This window comes from Camelus ferus, chromosome 11 (assembly GCF_009834535.1).
Source record: "Camelus ferus isolate YT-003-E chromosome 11, BCGSAC_Cfer_1.0, whole genome shotgun sequence".
NCBI lineage: Eukaryota > Metazoa > Chordata > Mammalia > Artiodactyla > Camelidae > Camelus > Camelus ferus.
In genome coordinates, this window is record NC_045706.1 from 31,783,702 (window position 1) to 31,799,104 (window position 15,403).

The window sequence follows — 15,403 nt, forward strand, 5'->3', positions numbered from 1 at the left end:
CAAATCACACCTAAGAAACACTGAACTCAGCAATTCCACTTCCTGGCTAGGCCAGCTTCCAACAGAGATACAGGGATCAGGCTAAAGATTTTAGCTAAACCATTTATTTGCTTCCTCCCACCCCAACCACCCAAAATAGGTGAGGGGAAAGTGGTTATCTCTATTTTTTGTTAATACCTTACATTTCTTTCATGCCCTTCAGAGTGCTTTCCTAATACGCTCACTTTTTTCCCCTAACGATTCAATTATATTTCTGCAGCTCTGTATTTTAAAAATGTAATAATAATAAAACACACTTGCAGATAACATAGGCAAAGAAAATATTTCATGAGGCAAACTTCTATGTATGTAATAATAATATACATTGATGTAGCTTGATTTATAGGAGTTTTTGGATCAACTTACCGTGAAACAATGGAATGCCTCTGACCAGGAGGTATGCTGCCATCTAATCTCAAGTAAGTGACCGAGGGTAAGTGAGGCTTGAGGAGATCATGCTCTACTATATCAAGCATGCTTTTAAGCTGACAGAAGATCAGTACCCTGTGCTGGGCTACGACAGACTCTGTGCCACTCTCGGAAGTGCTGCCACTTCCCAAACCACAGTCCAACAGCAACTTGAAAAAAAGAACCAATTGTTAGACAAGTGTTCAATAAAAGTAAGCAACCAATCTCACCAAAACAAATTATTTCTTTTTGTGGTGAGAATAGGTTAACTTACCACCTAGAAAGCAGATTAGCACTTTGGGCTGCAACCTGTCACCCTGCAGCACCTGGAACTAGTTTTGAGGTGCTCAGGCTTAGCATTTCCTGGTCACCTCTTCAGGAGATTCTGCAACAGGCATTTCTCCCCTTTCCTTGGTTTCCTTGAGGCTCCTTAGATCCTCAATGAATGTTACTGAAAATGATGACAGTTCTGAAGACACCCAAGCAAAATGGTCCATGAAGGGTTATGAAAGATTAGAATGTGAAGAAACATAAAGGAGCAGCTTAATTTGGCAGCAATCAAAATCACAGAAGAGAACCAAAAGCACCTAAATAGATCTCCTGGGTTCCTGAGCTTACTACTGGATTTGGAGGCCAAAATCTTTAATAGCAAAAAACACACTGCTGTAGATCTTTTCTATTTCCTGCCACTTAAGTGGTTCAGTGCAGATTCAATAAATAAATGAGTGAACAAAATCCAAGAGAATCAGATTTAGATCAGTTTGGGAAACTAATTTACCCAGTAGTCATCTCTATCCGTAAGATCTCCAATCTTAGATACTGAACTCTGCTCAAAATGTAAGACCTTAATGCGTGCAGGATGCTTTCTCCTTTCTCTGATGAAACTTACTTAGAAAACCAAAAGCTCAGATGGGAAAGATAATCAAAAGCCCATCCAGGCAAACTCCAAAATCAATGTAAAACTCTCAAGGTATTGTGCAGGAAAAAATTAATATAGCAGGCTGGCTTGCTTTTCTTAGAAAGTCCTGCTTGCAAGGTTGGCCCTTAGCTGAAAGAAGTCTGGAAATTACATTTTGGGAATCTTCTCATCATTCCATAACTGTGCTTAAACTGGTGTGCAAAAAAATATGATTTATGCTGAGATCTGCTTTCTTTCTGGGAGCCTAGAATTTTGGTATGAACTAGGCAGAGGGAATCTACGTCATCAGACCCAATAAAAATTTTAGGCACTGAGTCTCTAATGAGCTCCCTGGTAGACACCACCAGTTATTCTCAATAAAATTTAAGCCAGAGTAACTACTCCTGGCTTATTATATTATATATATTACACCAGTTTCTAAAAAAGCTTAGAGAAAGCTAAATCAATAACTAAAGTTCAGATTTTACAATAAGATCTTAATTTTTAAGGCTAGTTAGAACTAAAAGGTATTAACATTGACATTAACTTGAAATTAGTTCTTTCAATTTAACCTTTTACAATTTTAGAACTTTTCAAAATCCCATTTTTAAAAGTTATACCAAGAGTGACAAGGGCAAAATGGTAGAGTAGGCAGTTCTCAGAAAAATAAACTCAAATAGATCTACACTGACACACACTATAATCAAACCACTGAAAAACAAAGACAAAAAGAGAATCTTGAAAGCAGTAAGAGAAAGGTGACTCGTCATGTAAAAGGGATCCTCAATGAAATTAACACCTGTTTTCTGATCAGAAACTACGGAGGACATCACTGAGGAAGTGAAAAGACAATATGGAGAATGGGGGAGGTATCTGCAAATCATGTATTTGATAAAAGCTTAACATCCAGAATACAAAGTCCTAAAACTCAACTAAAAGATAAATAATCCAATGAAACAATGGTCAAAGGATTAAACAGGCATTTCTCTAAAGAAGATACACAAATGTCCCAATAAGTACATGAAAAAACGTCATTAGTCATTAGGGACAGCAAACCAAATCAATGAGATACCACTTCACACCTACTAGGATGCCTATAATTAAAAAAAGGAGAGTGAGTGTTGGTGAGGATGTAGAGAAACTGGAACCCTGGCACCTAGCTGGTAAGAATGTATACCATGCAGTCTCTGTGGAAACAGTTTGGCAGTTCCTGAAAAAGTGAAACCATAGAATTGCTATATGATCCAGCAATTCTACTCCTAGGTCTGTATCTAAAAGAACTGGTAAGAGGGACTCAAACAGATACTTCGAAGCCAATGTTCACTGCAGCATTGTTCACAATAGCCAAAAGGTGGAAACAACTCAATAGTCCATCAACACATGACCGGATAAACAAAATGTAATGGTGGTAATAAATAATAATAATAATAATAATAATAATAATAATAATAATAATAATAATAATAATAAGGGGAAGAAGAGGAAGAGGAAGAGGAAGAAGAAGAAGAAGAAGAAGAAGAAGGAAGAAGAAGAAAAGAAGAAGAAAAGAAGAAAAGAAGAAGAAGGAGAAGTAGTAGTAGTAGTAGTAGTAGTAGTAGTAGTAGTAGTAATGGAGGAATATTATTCAGCCATAAAAATGAATAAAATACTGATACATGCCACAACATGAATGAACCTTGAAAATAAGTGAAACAAGCCAGTCATAAAAGACAAATGATTCCATTTGCATGAAATATTTAGAACAGGCAAATTCATACAGACAGAGTAGATTAGAGGTTACCAGGGGTTGTGGAAAGGAGAATGGCAAGTTACTGCTTAAAAGGTACAGAGTTTCTAGTTGGGTGACAGGAAAATTTTGGAAATAAATAGTGGCGATGATTACATTACACTGTGAATGTAATTAATGCCACAGAAATGTACACTTAAAAATGGTTAAAATGGCATATTATATATATTTTACCACAATTTCTTAAAAAAGCTGTATAAAAAATTTAACAAAGCAAACTTTAAAATAAATGATAAACACATCAGTAATCTCTTAGAGAAGCAAATTTACTAGTGTTACAGATCAGGAATGTGCAACACACATCTAACACTTAAAAGACTTACTTGTTTCAAAGCCGAGAGTTTAGGGGCATGTTGAATATCATGAAGAGAAGAATTCTGAACTGCCAGTTTTTCAGTAGTACTCTTGAACTCTGGATGCTGAGGTGTTAAGACTAATGCTGGATGGTTGCACAGTTTACGTAAGTACTGTAATGCCTTTAAGAGGGAAAAGAGTATATACAAGTCTCCACATGCCAAGAACATTTTTCAGTATCGTTTTCTGTACTGCTCTGTCCATCTAGAATGCCTTTCTTCCTCTCCTCACTACTCCCACTCATTCTTCAAGAACCAGTTCAACTATCTCATCTGTGTTGTCCTTATCTGTGCTTCTTATGCAGTTTGTATTTATTTTTATGAGAGCATTTATAACATATAAGTTATAGTGCTTATGTCTGTCACCCCACTAGACAATGGGCTTCTCATGACAGGAAAACTCTTATTTATTAGCTCCTATAGCTAACCCTATCCCACCCAAAGTGCCTGATAATGCTTATAGATGCTTCTGGAACTAGACATTATTTCCTGAAGAAGGGTTTCTCAAACTTCAGTAGGTATAAAAACTTCTTGAGGACCTTACAAATCTGTAAATCTCACCCCTCTACACAGTATTTTGATTCAGCAGGTCTGGAGGTGGAAAGGGAAAGGTGGAACTAAGGTGGTTTTAAGTGGTTGTGTTTGAGAATCAGAACCCTAAAGGGTCTCTTTTTCCTCTTCTGTGATTCAGCCATACCTTTTCTCTTTTGTCATTTACTTGGCTTATATTTGGGTCTCACCCTTGGCACAGATTTGTATTAGTAAGCTCCACTGGCAAGACTCAAGAGACTGCTGGGCACTACGATAGAAACTGTGGACCCAGGTATAAGCCTTCAAACACCACCTTTTCCTTGTTCTAGCTTTTAAAATGCTACAGTATTTAATTTATTGGTGACAAGGGGTTTTGGAGGTTTTCTATGGTGGGATATTTCAAAAGGGAAAGAAAAAGTGAGTTGATACTTTCCATCTCTTTTTTTTCTAGAGCACATTTATCATGTGTCTCAGGATTTCTGTACTTTTTTGTATCCTCTGCCTGGAATCACTTCCTCCCACATATCTACGTGCCTCAGCCCTCCTTCAGATCTTTGCTCACGTCTCCTTCTCAGTGACATCCCTGAGCTTTCTATTGAAAACCACAACCTACCCTGACTCCTATACTATATAACTCCATACTTGCCTTTATTTTCTTCTACACGATATACGTTTTACTTACTCATTTTTCACCTCTACAAGGGAAGGGGTCTCTTTTGTCCACTGCTTTAATTAGATGTTCAAATATTTTTTGAACAAAAATATCTCTTTTAAAACGCTCCTTTTTGTGTAATATACAAACATATTGCATTCTGTACCTTTAATTTTAATATTAGTTATGAATATGAAAAAATGGTACTTTCACCTATTCAAGAATATACACAAAATATTGAAAAAATTAAATAAACCCATATTTCAGTGTTCCATGTAAAAACTGCTACACTGAAAAACATTCTTCAGCAACATTTAAAAAGTAGATTGTAGTCTATACCTGGAATACATGGCCTGTAGCTTTAAGCTTTGGTTTTTCAGTTTCTTCAGAAAGTGCAGCTGAAGAAACTGTTTCATCAACATCACACTTGGCACGAGACTTAGCAAAATCCTCATAGAGCTGAACCTGTAAAATTGCCCCCATGAAAGCAGTAAGTATATTTATTTTCAATTGTTCAAAACAACTAGCAAAGGACAATAAAATCAGTAATTTAGATCAGCTCTCATCAAGAAAATAAATTATGATACCTGTATTTCACTACTGATTACAAATCACTCACTGTATCCTTGTAAATTCTTTTTAAATTACATTTAGAAAGCAAGTGTAACACATTAAGTTTGGCTGCTAAAATATTAAAAAGAAAACTAGTCAAATAGTTCTAGACACCATTTTTCTACTCTGTTCAAGAAGATAAATATATTACCAATAAAAGAAAGCCTGAACCTTTACAAGTAAATGAGGAAATCCTCCTTAAATGAAGTTATATGGTCAAGACCCTAGAGGTATGTTTCAAAAGACCAAGTTTTTAAAAGGATGCCACTGCTACCAAAAAGGGGAACTCACACTGAGTTTAAAGGATTACCTTGGGTTCTGGGCCCCTGCCTTGTATATACTAAAACAATGTGAAAGGGAAGAAAATCTAGAGTGCTTTCTAGAAGTCACAGAATAAAAACCTGTGGATGCTAAACAAAACCAAATGTCACTTCCCTCCCCAGGTCCTTTACTCCAGACTACTTCAATGTGTTTTATGCCATTGTCATAATACCACCACAGGCTTTTTAAAAAAAATCATCATCACAGGTTTTTTTTCTTTAAAAATTCTTCATCTCATTACCTTTAAAATTTTCCTTTCAAGAAATATTAATCCAATTTTTGCAAATGAGGACTGGAGGCTCAAAAAGGTGAGGTAGATAATATAAATGATTAGAGCTTTTAGCATCTAGATTAGTGTCCTGTCCACTAAACTCAAGTTGTACAGATAAATACTAAGTCTATAAATATAACTGTCTATACACTGCAGGGGAAAGAAGCTAAGTTTTCAGGTATGTCTGTATGTCTTTTATTCATTTGAAATCATAGTAAACCAATTCTAATACTGAAACAGACTGATGTACACTAACCCAGAACACAAAGTAAACATTCAAACAGAAAATTCTGATCATAGGTCACATCTTAAGATCTAAGAGACAGTTTCTCCTTACAGAAAAAACTACACAAGGCAAGGCATACAATAAATTCATTTGATAATGATCTCTCTATACAAAATTAAAACTGTGCAGAAGCCAAAATTTACTTTGAAAATTTACTGTCAATACTTTCCCTATTTGCAAAAATGGGGATTGACAATACCTATGATGCTGCTGTGAGGATATGACATAGGCAGATTTCTGGCCCTTATAAACAATGACTTACTTCTTTATCATTTTAACCTTGCAATTTTTAAAGTTAACTAGACATATAAGAAAGCAACTATAATACTGGATTTTGTCTTAATGCTGTATTCAAAATGCACATACCCAAATGTCTTATGTAAACATATCCAAACAGATGCATTTTGTTTTTATCTACACCTGTTTGAAGAAAAATATTCCTAAAGTCTAGGGAAGTAGAAGGTAGATTATAGTGATAAAACCAAAGGTTAATGCCCTTTATTCAATACTTTTCTGACTTATTCAAAGCACTCTACTAATAAACATATACCACCAACAACCATAATCACCATCACCAGATTCCTAACCTGGAGAGGACTAAGAGTACAGTAATAGTCTTGAATAATTTTGGGTGGTAGATCCTGCAAAACATCTTCTTTCATTCTTCTCAAAAGAAATGGCAGGACTTGGCGGTGCAGTGCATCCATCGCGAGAACACCTGTTATTATTAACAGAATTTTATTCCATTTTATTGTGATTATGCTTATTAATTTCTTGATTAAAGGGCTTCAAAAAATTAGAAATAAACTACAATCACTTGCACAGAGTATATCGTTTTTTTCATACCTGCTTCTTGCTCTCGACTGGAGCTTCGAGCATCCCTACTTGCTAATATAGGTTTACCATATCGAGCAGCAAACTGGCGTTCAGTCCCCAAAAATCCTGGCATGAGGAAATCAAATAATGACCACAGTTCCAAAACGTTGTTCTGAATATAAGAAAGGAATATCAGTTATCTTGTGTACTAGGATTATTTCCTTACACTTAAAAATGGAACATTAATGAAAGCCCATTGTGATAACACAGATGAGACATATTATCGAAGTATGAGCCTATATTTTAATGTGTAAAAACCAGAGAAAATACTCTGGTGGAGGAAATTTTCAAGTCTCCTCTACCAGAATAAGCCTAATCAGGAAAGTAAGAGAGCCTTTAAGCAAACAAAAAGAACCCCCAAAAACCTTTTGTTGTGAAAGCTATAATCTGTTTAAAAATACTGTGATGTTTCCATATAAAGAAAAACAAATTTTGATAAATCAAACCTAAAAAGTGATTTTTTCCCTTTTAAATCTACTTTTTCTTACTTCCATTACATTTTCAAATGTTTGTAATTACGTTATATCTTGTGGTTATTAAAATCCTACATGTTCACTTAACAGACAAAACCCTAATACTTGAGCAATCCATCCATCACCAAAAATTTAAAAGAAAAGTAACAAATACATAAAGAACCATTATCTTTTTTAAGAGTCAGAAGGAATCTCAGAGGTCACTTGGTGCTTACCCTCTCACTAACTGGAGGATAATGGAGGGTATCTTCCCTTCCAAGTAGTATGATGGGAAGCTAGGTGTAAACATTTGCAACCTATTCCTCTGGAAGATAAGAGAATTTCTCAAAAGTATCTAAAGACATCTACATACTCGGCCATCTCTCCCTTCCTTTTCTAAGATAAACTTCTATACTCTCTTCCCTTCAACTGCTTCCTAACCTCAGGTGTTCACACCTCTACTATATGATGATTCACTTGTGAATCATCTCTAGCTTTTCACTGTTAAATCAGTGTGGAAGAGAGCGTGCCTCATGTCTCCCATACTTTGGATGCAAGACTTCTATTTACATAGCCTAAAATTACATTTTAAATATGAGTTTTAAAACCTGGTTTGCTCCAGTACTGCTACATACCAAATGAAACATTATAAAAGCAAGATAATTACTGGAAATTATCATTCCCATAGACTAAAAAACCTCTTCTTCAACTCACTGTCAAATGTCAAATCTTCTCTCCACATGGCAAATACTAAAAAAAATAAAAATAAAAAAATAATTACCTGGATTGGTGTTCCAGAAAGAATAATCCTATAATTAGCAGTCAGTTGTTTTACTGCTTTTGACAATTTTGTTTTTCCATTTTTGATGACATGGCCTTCATCAAGAATACAGTAGTTAAATTTAATATTTCTAAGGAAGAATAAACAGAAAGTGTTACCATTTTTTACTATATGTCAGGAACAATATGAAGAGTGTTTGAGGCAGGAAAATATTAAGTCTCTTTGAATTTGGTACTAAGTTTTTCTAAAAAAATTTTTTAGATTCTTACCTGAAGAAATCTATGTCATTCCTCACAACATCATATGAAGCCACTATCAGATTGTGCCTTTTCACTTGATGTTGTAACCTGTATTTAATAATAAGATTAGAAAATGGGGAATCTGCAAAGTTTATAATACACTTTCAAAGGGGAAACCACAGCTACCATTGTATAAAGTGCTTTTAACCTGCCTACTAAGCCCAACATTCCCTCCTGCTCACTCTACATCCTCGACCCTGCTATCTGAAGGCCATTCTTCTTAAGACTTGGCCTTCTTGTCCTCAGTCTGATTAGAAAAGAGATGGGTACCTCACTCAAAATGTGGAGGACATTTTAACTTTATTTGCCAATACCTCTTCCTTGGAGGCACTATTCCTTTGCCATAGCATGTTGTGCTGGGGGGGAGTGCAGGAGTTATCAGTCACGTCCCCATAATCACCAAAGAGATGAAGCATTCGAATCAGGTTAAGCCATTTACAATATTTCATCCCCTGACCATAAAGGCTGGTTTGGGGGCATGACCCAGTCAAGACCAGTCATCTCCAGTACTGACAGTCATGATGGGAGAGAGATCTGTTTACTGTAGTTGCCAAGCTAGGAGAATATATGCCTAGGACTGCCCATGGTCATCTTATCCACCAACATTAGACTAAAATCCAATAGAGACCAACAGAACAAGTTGTACATGGGGAGGAAGAGCAAATTAGATGTACCTGAAGCAAGAATTCACCCCATGAGATGTTCAGTTTAATCAATGAATTTCCTGTTGGCTTAAGCTAGTCTGAGCAGAGTTTCCACCGTTTGTAAATGGATGAATTCTTCTACAGTAAATTCTCTAAGAGTGCAAGCTATTGAGCTGCCTGTGTTCAAATCCTCATTCTGCCCCGTTACTTAGCTAAGTGACCTTGAAAACAGGCTCCATGTCTTAGACGCCTCATCTGCAAATTGGGAACAATACTAGTGCCCATACATCATAAGGTAATTATGAGAATAATTTACATTTATGTAAAACTACTAAGAATAATGCCTGACCAATAAGTGCTCAATGTATGCTAGCTGTTGTTAACACAAGGGAAGTAAGTCTATGGACTAATCAGCAATCTGACTATCCAAGCGTTAAAAGATGAAATGGAATCAATGAGATTCCACTCTTCAACATTTGTATTTAGGAACGTAAGAGACATACTAGTTAACAGAAAAAGGGTAAAGCTAGTAGAAGTCTAGTGCTTCTATACTATCAGGGTAGCTAGAGCAGCCATTATGGACCAAAAGCCCTTTTGGGGACACGGAAGGACGAGGGAGCTCTTAGGGAAAGAGATACAACAGAAGCAGCGAGGAGATGCTATGATCACAAGACTCCACAGAAGGCCACAGACAATGACTGATTCCTGATAGTTTCCTAGCTCCAAAACATAGAAAGCCCAACTGATTTTTTAACAATGGCTAAAGTCCTTGAATCGGATGGGTCTCACTGATTATATCTTTATTATATTCACTCACCTTTCTTAAATAAATTTCTATGTCTGACAACGAAAAAAGCTAACTAAAATTCATTTTTAATAAATTTTATCCTACCAACTACTTAAAGCAAAAGATTAAACATTTTTTGGTTGTACAGTTCTTACCTTATTCTTTCAGTGGGAGGCCCAGTATAATGCAACGGATTGAGATACTCTCTGGAGCAAAATTTACCTACTTCATCCACCCAATGACCTGTTAATGTTGGCGGACAAACCACCAAGGAAGGAAGTGGCATACATTCTGCCAGTTTTGATCTTGCATATTCCTGGGCCCTTTACAACAGCAAAGTACAATAAATTAACCAGCTTGTTTACATTTCTCAGCATCTTAAAGCCTTCTTTTAAAACAGCTTTTAAAATTACCTGTGACAATGATCTCCTGCTAGAATGCAGATGGACTGTAAAGTTTTTCCTAAACCCATGTCATCACATAGAATTCCATGAAGCTTATACTTATTAAGAAATGCTAACCAGTTCACACCATCCTGAAAGGTTGGAAGAAAGAAAAATGATATGTGTGAACAGATCATAAATTTTTTCTTGTAAAGAACATGTTTGCACAGACCAAAAATCCGTATTTTTACAGGCAGAGACACCAAATGGGTGTAAGACACTAAACACAAGAATTTACTAAATAAATTTTTTAAACTCTTCAAGGTACATTTGAAGAGAATAGTCACTATTAATATTTAAAAGATAAGTATGAAACTTTACCTGCTGATATTTTCTGAGTTCAGCATTGATTGGCACTGGAATTTTGTAGTTTTCTAATTTTTTCCCATCTAGCAATTGCTCCAAAAAGTGTCGCTCCTTGGCTTTCAATTGGATTAATTCTTCTGACATATTTGGAGGGTCTGGAATGCCTGCCTAAAATTATTGTTTAAAGTGTATGAAAACTTTTTGCTATGATTTATTAATTTTCCCATCCTCAGGTAATGAAATCATTTCAAGTCTTACCAAATATAAACAGAGATAATACAATATTGTATATCAGCTATACCTCAATTAAAAAAATACTTGATAAAAATACATACATATAAATGCAAAAAAGCAATTCAAAAAATATGATTTTAAAGACTCATTTTGAAGATTTTAAAGAGAAATAATTAAGAATTTGACAGGTATTAAAAGTGCTATAATGAGACTAATAAATGAACACATATAAGGTAATTTAAAGAACACAGCAACAACTTAATTTTTCCCACACCATGCATTACTTGACAAACAGGCAAATAACGTTGTTAGCTTATTTTAAGTGAAATGCTGTTATTGGAGCGTCTTAACTTTAGTGTTATGATACACCATAATTTGGTTCTCAAAACGTGATTTGCAGACCCCTTGGGATCCCTATCTTTTCAAATGGGTCACTGACATCAAAACTATTTCATAATAAAAGAAAAATATTGTTTGCTTTTTTCACCATGATAATGTGTTGACACGTGCTCTGATGTGCAACAGTAATGGTGGGCAAAACTGCTTGTGCCAAAGAAGGAAGGCAATGGCCTCAACTGTACGAGTAATCACTGTACTCATAGCCATGCATCAGCATTTTTTTAAAGCTAGTTTCACTTAAGAGTGTCCTTGAATCAGTAAAAATAATTTGATTAAACCTCAACCTTTTAACAGCACATCTTTTTAACATTCTCTGCAACAAAATATAAAGTACACATAAAGCATTTTTGTTGCATATCACAAATGTGAAAGTATAATATGCTGAGGAAAAGCACTTCGCAAGGCTGTTTATAATTGTGAGCTGACCTAGCCATTTTTTATAGAAAAACATTATACTTGAATGGACTGACAAACTGGTTATTCTGACTTGGGTTATTTGGCTGACATTTTCTCAGAAATAAATTTGTCACTTCAAGGAAAATAACTGACATAACGCATTGCCGATGATGATCAAGCTTTCAAGGGAAACTTATTAGCACTGCAAGTGCTTCCCAATATTAAATAATTTTCTGTTGGTGATATTAATGAGTCTGATTTTTTGCTATTGTATGATGAAATGTTTCAACCCTTAAAAGACTTGTATAACTTAGTGAACGAATATTTTCAAATGACCAATGCATGTTACAAAACATGTACCAGTAAAAGACCTATTCAAAAGTATAAGATAAACCACTTTAATGTAAGAGATTTATACATTTATCGATAGGACTTCAGATTCAAACAAGCTTTCTCTTCTTGAGTTTTGACATGTTATCAGACAAAAGAATATCCACAATTATTTGAAAAGGTTGTCAATATACTGTTTGCTTTTCCAACTACCTACATCTATGAGGCTGGACTTCCTTCCTGTACCTCAACTGAAGGAACATGTTGCAAGAGACTAAATGCCCAAGCAAAGAAACCAGCTATTTACTGTTAGGCCAGGCATAAAAGAGCTTAAAAAATAGTTTTCATTAAAAAAATGTTACCTGTGGTAACATCTATGGGTTTATTATTTAAATGAATTAATAAATCTTTTTACATTTCTCAGTTTTAATTTCTATTATAGAAAATATGATAAACAAAAGCACAATGGGGTCCTCAATTCTTAGGAGTGCAAAGAGGTCCAGAGCCAAAAAGTTTGAGAACTATTGCCCTATAATTAAGAAATGTAAAGTTAAAGTTAAAAAATGTAAAATCCTGAGAATTTCAATTAAATTCTACTAAAATATATGTTTCTTATAATACCAGAAAAGAGTATCAGGAGTGAAGTGTGTAAACTGAGTCTTAAAAATGACTGCATGTTATACTTTCAGAAGTTCTTGTAATTAATGACATTACCTAGTAAGATAGAAACCAGCATTTTAACACATCTAATATTGTAATGATAATCATCAAAATGAGGCCTTTCTGCACAGTGCTTTACAAGAAGTAACAAATCTTCTAACACTTATCCTCATGGACTTTTTAATAAATGACAACCAGATATAAGGCAATACAATAAGGTACATTTCTGAACAATGATTAGGACTCATAAATATTATTCAGGGCCCTTCCTGTGAGAATCTTCCTCAGTCCAATTCCTATGAAATCAGCAAGAGTTACTAATAGGGCAGGGAATTAAAACTTCTGTCAAAATCACTGGTTGATATTCCCTGAATCCTTAACAGTAAATATTTCAGAAAAGTACATGATTCTTCCTATGTAGATATAACAGAGCAAATCAAGATAAAGTAGAACAGGAATGAACCTGCATGACATTCTTCCTTCTACTGTTACGTCTTCAAACTCACAGCATCTGATCTGCTATTAATCCAATCCAGCACGTGTGGGTTTTTTTAGACATCTATTTACTCTATTTACAGCTTTTTTTTTTTGAGGGGGGCGGTTATTAGGTTTTTATTTATTTTTAGAGGAGGTTCTGGGGATTGAACCCAGGACCTCATGCATGCTAAGCGTGTGCGCTACCACGTGAGCTATATATATACCCTCCCCTTCGATACATTGTGTTTTTAATTGTAATGACATTTTCCATTTCAAGAAGTTCAATTTGGGATGTTCTCATAGCTTCCATTTTGCTCATTATACTCATGCTTTCCTCTGCCTTCCTGAACGTGTATTTTACCGTCCTTGTGTACTAATTCTATTTTCTGGGTCATTTCAGGGTCTGTTTCTATTGGCTGCACTTTCTTCTGGTTACTGGACATATTTTCATACCTGTAAATTTTTTGATGGGTGTTAAACGTCCTAAGTTTTATGTTGTTGGATGTTGGACTATTAGGGGCTAAATATTTTATGGTTTTTTTCTGGGGTGTAGTTAAGTTACCTGAAACCAATTTGATCCTTTTAAGGCTTGCTTCTAAGCTTTAAGTGGGTTCAAATCAACCTTTTGTCAAGGGCTAATTTGGCCCCACTACTCAGGCAGTGTACTTCTAAGGACTGTATGGTAGGTCTACATGCCCTGTATGGTAAGTCCTTTGACTCATCTTAGTGGCAATACAGACTATTCTTAATCCTGTGTGAGCTCTGGGAATTGTTCTGCCTACTCCTTTCTATGACTTTCTCCCCAGGCTCAAACATAAATTTTCATACATATGCCCAGATGAACACTCAGCCTTTGTGTGCACCTCTGAAGCTTCCTCTCAGGCACTCTACCTTGCACTCTACCCATCTTGTCACCGCACTCTCGCTCTCCTAACCTCTGTTTAGGTTTTGCTTCCCTGTCCTATGGTCTGGAAACTCACTCCAGGAAGTAACCTAGGGTGCTTCATTTGATTCCCTTCTCTCATGAATCATTATCCTGTGCTACCTGTTGTTCAGCGTCTGAAAACCACTGTTTGATCCATCTTGTCTGGTTTTCTAGTTAAGGTGGGAGGACAAATCTGTTTTTCTATCATGGCTGGAAGCAAAACATGCATCATATCCTTGTAATTTTTCACATCTATCAAAGGGAACCTCACTACTCTTTTCTCAGACTCTAAAGTCCAAAATCTCTTTTCTTTGCCAATCTGCTCTCTCTTAAAACAAAAAAAAGTAGTTTAGACCCTTTATCACCTCACAGTGGATCTGGTTTCTGTTTAGGGGTACTTCCATTCTAATCCACAAAGAGCTATCAAATTGATTTTCCTAAAACATGGCTTTCAGCTATTAGATTAATTTTCCTAAAACACTGCTTTCATCACCTACTCCTTTGCTCAAAAAACACACAATGGTTTCCCATCACTCATTGGTTCCAAAGCTTGGAAAGACCAAGGAGACTAATTATAACCAATTTAGTTTACAGATAAGATGATGCAAGGCCCAAGAGTTAAAGGATATGAATAAGAGCTATAAGGCAGAGGCTAGAAATAGTTCAGGAAATGACACTTGGGTATTTCAATACAGTAGTCTAGTATGTTTTTTGGTCACGCTGGTTACTTTAACACCTTTTATTGTGGAATAAACATTCATGCAGAGAAATATATAAACAAATTATAATTTAATAAATTATAAAACAAACACCTTTGTAGCCATTGCCAGATCAAGATCAACAGCTGTGCCATCATCCTAGAAGATCCCATATGCTTCCCCAGTGATAATCCACTCTCCTTTCCTCAAGATGTAATCATTTTACTGACTTTCATGGCAATTTCTTTCTTGCCTTTCTTTATGCCTTTATCACCTAAGTAAGCATCCCATGTACTGTTGCCTATTTTTGAGCTTCATAAAAATGGAATCTTATGTTAAGGATTTGCTAATATTGTATGTGTCTGTACTTTGTTCATTCTTATTGCAGTATAATAATCCACAGTTAACCTATCTATACTCTACAGATAATGAATATTTGAGTGGTTTTAGACTATTATAAGTAATGCTAATAATAGATATTCTTGAAGATGTATCTTCGATATATATGAATTTCTCTAGGATATATGCCTAGGATGGAT

The 15,403-nt window shown here is 35.4% G+C and overlaps 2 protein-coding genes across 3 annotated transcripts in view; one reads left to right on the forward strand and one right to left on the reverse strand.

Annotated features, from left to right (window-relative positions):
• The window catches only part of FGFBP3 (fibroblast growth factor binding protein 3), a 111,524-nt gene that overhangs the window by 27,602 nt on the left and 68,519 nt on the right, over window positions 1–15,403 (forward strand). The window lies entirely within an intron of this gene.
• Window positions 1–15,403, reverse strand: part of BTAF1 (B-TFIID TATA-box binding protein associated factor 1) — a 74,685-nt gene that overhangs the window by 4,017 nt on the left and 55,265 nt on the right. For both annotated transcript variants that reach the window (XM_032491325.1, XM_032491326.1), the window contains 10 exons: window positions 10,761–10,913; window positions 10,410–10,531; window positions 10,152–10,319; window positions 8,536–8,613; window positions 8,267–8,396; window positions 7,004–7,145; window positions 6,745–6,875; window positions 5,007–5,132; window positions 3,455–3,607; window positions 406–617 (listed from right to left, as the gene is read on the reverse strand). In XM_032491325.1, the coding sequence (XP_032347216.1) occupies window positions 406–617; window positions 3,455–3,607; window positions 5,007–5,132; window positions 6,745–6,875; window positions 7,004–7,145; window positions 8,267–8,396; window positions 8,536–8,613; window positions 10,152–10,319; window positions 10,410–10,531; window positions 10,761–10,913 (1,415 nt within the window). The remainder of the gene's footprint in view (window positions 1–405; window positions 618–3,454; window positions 3,608–5,006; window positions 5,133–6,744; window positions 6,876–7,003; window positions 7,146–8,266; window positions 8,397–8,535; window positions 8,614–10,151; window positions 10,320–10,409; window positions 10,532–10,760; window positions 10,914–15,403) is intronic.